Source organism: Salvelinus sp. IW2-2015, unplaced genomic scaffold (genome assembly GCF_002910315.2).
Source record: "Salvelinus sp. IW2-2015 unplaced genomic scaffold, ASM291031v2 Un_scaffold8328, whole genome shotgun sequence".
Lineage (NCBI taxonomy): Eukaryota > Metazoa > Chordata > Actinopteri > Salmoniformes > Salmonidae > Salvelinus > Salvelinus sp. IW2-2015.
The window spans coordinates 718-5,515 of NW_019949588.1; the positions used below are offsets into that span (position 1 = coordinate 718).

At 43.5% G+C, this 4,798-nt stretch overlaps 2 protein-coding genes across 4 annotated transcripts in view; one reads left to right on the forward strand and one right to left on the reverse strand.

Annotated features, from left to right (window-relative positions):
• Positions 1-403: 403 nt before the first annotated feature.
• LOC112079524 (tripartite motif-containing protein 46-like) lies at positions 404-2,601 on the reverse strand (the record flags this gene model as incomplete). The annotated part of the gene is made up of 2 exons (XM_024145457.2): positions 2,197-2,601; positions 404-662 (listed from the first exon to the last, which is right to left on the reverse strand). Coding segments are annotated over exons 1-2 (319 nt in total), but the record flags the coding sequence as incomplete, so codon positions are not given.
• Positions 2,602-3,250: 649 nt separating this feature from the next.
• Positions 3,251-4,798, forward strand: part of LOC112079523 (transmembrane protein 107) — a 5,616-nt gene continuing 4,068 nt past the window's right edge. Inside the window, exons 1-4 of one of the 3 annotated variants that reach the window (XM_024145455.2) lie at positions 3,251-3,438; positions 3,886-4,011; positions 4,231-4,298; positions 4,486-4,586. In XM_024145455.2, coding sequence (XP_024001223.1) covers positions 3,925-4,011; positions 4,231-4,298; positions 4,486-4,586 — 256 coding nt within the window. In that variant the 5' untranslated portion in view covers positions 3,251-3,438; positions 3,886-3,924. Of the gene's footprint in view, positions 3,637-3,885; positions 4,012-4,230; positions 4,299-4,485; positions 4,587-4,798 lie in introns of all 3 variants that reach the window. The other 2 variants (XM_024145456.2, XM_024145454.2) reach the window with 2 other exon arrangements.

Genomic DNA, 4,798 nt, shown 5'->3' on the forward strand with positions numbered 1-4,798 from the left:
AAACTTGGATTAGCTAACACAACGTGCTATTGAAACACAGGAGTGATGGTTGCCGATAATAGGCCTCTGTACGCCTATGTAGATATTCCATAAAAAATCTGCCGATTCCAGCTACAATAGTCATTTAAAACATTAACAATGTCTACACTCTATTTCTGATCAATTTGATGTTATTGTAATGGACAAAAAACGTGCTTTTCTTTCAAAAACAAGGACATTTCTAAGTGACCCCAAACTTTTGAATGGTAGTGTATATACAGTATATATATGGCTCTGGTATGAACCATCTTCATTGGCCAGTAAAACAAAGTCAGATGCTGATCTGATGATGATGTCACTCTCATCTGCAGGCACTGGCACACAAGTGAGATCGACATCAGCATTCACACACACGTTAACCCACCTGGTCTGAGGACGCGGTCCAGGCGGTCGGTGGTCTTGGGCGGGGGTCTGCGTGCCCCGCGCGGGGAGCGTGTGTTGGGGGAGGCAGCCGGGGAGTTGGGCTCTGGGGGGAGGTCTGGGGGAGGGTATCCTCTCTGGATTAACACCTCAGCAGCACACAGRAGACACACACTGTGCTGGCACGGCAGGATGATGGGCTGCTTCACCATCTCAGTACACACCGGGCAATGCAGCTCCCGCTCCATACTCTTCATGTTAGACTGGAGGACGAGAGAGGGAGGGGGGATAAGGGGTTGGAGATAGAAGAGAGACGGGGAGAGGAGTTAGAGGAGCAGGGAGGGGYGAAGCAAATAAAGGGTGAGTGAGCAGGGGAGAGGGTGTGAGGGGAAAGAGGGGGAAGTGAAAACAGGAGTGAGAATGAGGCAGAGGAATAACTTAACTGCTCTAAATAGAGGAGAGAGAGAGAGAACGAGATGAGAGAGAGGGAGAGAGAAACAGCATCTTACATTATTTAACCATTCCTGGTTTAGAATTTATGTTGGACACATGAAAGGAGAAAGCAGGTGTGTGTGTGTATAAATACCCAGGCCAGGGCTGACTAAGGCGCTACAGCCAGTCTCCTTAAATATGAGTCTAATCACTTCAGTCCAGCTGTCTGGCCAACAGCATGATGTAAACCCAGTATAGAGGAGTAATAGATCCTTCTATCTATAGCTTTGTTGTAGGACTAGTTGCTTCTAACCTTCCTCAGTTCAGTTAACACAAGCCACCATGATGGTGAGAAGAGATTAATTTTATGGGAACAATTAATTACATTAAATTGGATTTCAACGCACAAAATAGGCTATATTACCGGGCAAGGCCTAGCCGACTTCACCTTCCCTAGGCCGGCTATGGACATTTCAATGGGATTCATGATAGGCCAAGGCTACTGGCTACCGGGAAAATAGCATTCACATCGACTAGGCTTCGATAAGAATGACTACACCTCTCTCTCTCCTCTATCAATGTTTTTTCTTTCCCTGGCTCGGCAGAATAGTCGGTGTCAGCGGGTCCTTTCTGCACCTATGTTGCGCGAGAGCCAGGACCGCCGCCGCGTGCTGGCGCTCCCTGAATAGCGTTTCTATGGCGACAAACATATCATCCGTTCCCTGCTCACCGTMTTGCGAGATAGCAAATCACATCATCGGACCCCTTGTTTTTGTCTGTGCACGCGGGGGTACGCATTCGACCGATAGGCTTCAAAAATATATATATTGGCTATCCATTTAATCCTCCTTTCACCCTTTACCTCATAGTTAGGTGTGTCAATAACCAGCCGATAGTGACCAGCCGCTGGCGTCAAGCCAAAGTGTTGGAGCCAAATARCACCCATTTCTAATTTATAGCTCAGACTTATTGATGAATGTCTGGTTCAATTTTAGTCAATCTAAGAACAAAAGCAGACCATTTCACATTGAAGAAAAATATAGCCTAAGAATAATGTATGAAGGATGATGAAATGTTGATACCAAAACGGATGTGAAGGCCTCTATATCTTATGTAGGCTAGCCTACGTGGCGTGCTGAAAACACAGTTTAACTAAAAACATTATGCAATATTAATAACATTATATATATATAGCTTAGCTGAGGCATTTCTCTCTGAACGGCGAGTTGAAATACAGGTAACCTTACCACATTTATGTTTGCTATAGCCTCGGTCTGGTGGCTTACAGAATAACAAAATAGGCTCCAGTCTCCACATCACATTTATGGTAAACAAATAGGTCTAATTAACCATCACCACACTTACGCTGATTTGAACGAGTGCGTCCATCATAGACGTAAACGCCTGTAGTTCTGCTTCAGCCATCCTTTAGGATCAAAACGCGGTGTTGATGTTGAATGTAGATGCGTCTGTCATGTTGATGTTGCGAATGTTGATGCGTCTGTCAAATTCACAATCGTAGCCTAGGCCTAGTAATATATTCAAATATGTTGTCCTAGGGTGAATAAAGAAAAATGTTAAAAGTTTGGTCAATCAACCATATGTAGCCTAGGTATAGGCTGTCGCACAATAGTCTGACCGGATGTATATGGTCTGGAGTGCGCAGCGTTGACTTCTGTCCCTTTCCACTGGGCTCGCGCTGATAAGGTAATGTTCAATAGTGGGGGATAGAGCGTGCGTGGTGATTTCTGCTGAGTGAAACAGGTTCAAATGCTCTCTCTCTCCCGCTATCTGTGTGTGTGTGCGTGTGCAGTGGCGGTTCTAGCTTGTATGGCTCCCTGGGCGAKCCCCCCCCCCKCCCTCCAAAAGCACCATTCTGCACTAACTGTAATTTTTATTCTGACATTTGGAACAACACAAATAAATAAACATAACATTTAAAACTATACAAATATACAAATATATACAAAAATAAGACTCATAAATAACAAAAATAAGTTACAAAGACAAATAGAAACACATTTGGGTTGATTTGTCACTCGAGCATCAATACATTACCCATCCCCCAACACTGTCAACCAAGAGTCAAGACTAAACCAATTTACCTTGGTGGTGTGCAGACTGGTTTTATTTTATTCTTAACAATTTCGCACACACCAGAAAAAAATGCAACAATATGTCTGTGATACTATATAGTATTCACAGTATTATGAATGAATTGTGGTTTATTTGGTAGCATTTCGTAGTGTGAATGATTTTACTAATTGCATTAGTACTGTACAAAGTTAGAGGTGCGCTATTTCATAGATTCCCCAGCTCCCCCTACCTCCGGCTTCCAGTGGGGAGACCTGAGGTCAACCTACCCCCGCCTCCCTCCCCATCTCATACTTCTGAGTGGGAGACCTTCGCTACACCCGAAATAACATCTGCTAAATATGTGTATGTGACCAATAACATTGGATTTTATTCTTGCCACTAGATGACGATGTGAGATTATAAAACGCTACTAAAATGACACGTTCACGAAGAAGCGTTCCTCATCCTCAACTCGTCTGTTTCCGTCCTAAATCGTTAACGGAACCCGATGTTCTTGAACGCACCCCAGATGTAAGTTGTTGTAGCAACGAGCTAAGCCATGCCTGCAGCTGAAGCGTCTGTTGTTTCTAGTCCTAGACACAATTGTTTCAATTAATGGTAAATAAATCATCAAATGTGGCTAGTTTATGGCTTCAAATATTGACTAACGAGTTGAACGTCGTATGTCCTGTATTGGGTACATTAGCTAGCTAAGTTAGCACTATCAAGGTGAGTGTGCGGATAAATTAGCTTATACATTTGCAAATAGTAACGTTACTTAGTCTACACATTGTAAATAAAGTGCTGTTAATATTCATTTGTGTAGTCTTAACGTTAACGTTAGTAGTCTAGCTAACATTTACAGCCAATATTGTGTTGCATTGTAGCAGGCTCAAGTCAACACACGGATMTTGTTGTTTCTATTGGCAATATTAACGTTACTTGTCAACGTTTCCCTATTCCGCCTCTTTATTCTAGGTACCATAGTACCCATACAGGCACATCTTTGCTGGAGCAATGTCTGCAGTCAGCAGCCTGGTCCCGGCTCGATTCCTGACTCTCACTGCTCACCTCGTCATCGTCATCACCATTTTCTGGTCACGGGTATGTTCACGAGTTCTGAGTACTGGCAAGGTTCTGGACAAACCATATCCTCTGTGTGTGACATGGCTCATGTCTGTATCTGGCATCTAGAAGACACCTGTTGTTGTTCACGACATCATCAACATGCTCGTCTATAATATATTGTGTCTCAACCGTGCTCAGAATCTAGTGATACTGTGTAGATCTATCTCTGAAGTAATCATACTCATTGTCCCACAGGAGAACAATGTTGAAGCTTGCCTGCCTTTGGATTTCACACAGGACCAATACGACAAGGAGGACACCAAGTAAGCATCTTTCACCCAGGACAGGACTCCTAACCCTGCACCCACACAGTCTATCCAAAAAGAATTGCTATAGGTTTTAATAAATCACTTGTCTTACACACTCTCTCTCTCTATATATATATATATATATATCTTTCTCTCCTCTATCTTTCTCTCCTCTCTATCTTTCTCTGTCTCTCTCTTCTAGGTTGGTGGTAGCGTTGTCAGTCACCATGGGTCTGTTTGCTATAGAGCTGGCTGGCTTCTTCTCTGGTGTGTCTATGTTCAACTGCACCCAGGGCCTCCTCTGTATCCTTTACATGTTCTCAAAACTCTTCCACAAAACCCTGTACATTACCAAAGTACACATAATGCATAGTACAGCAGTGGTCACCAGTCCTAGTCCTGGAGAACTACAGTTTGCTTTCGTTCTTGTCTAGTCCTAATTTTGCGTGGCCAGTCACATCAACAAGTAGGCTACTCAAGGTCTTGATGTTTTGTTGAGTAGCTGAGTGTTGGTG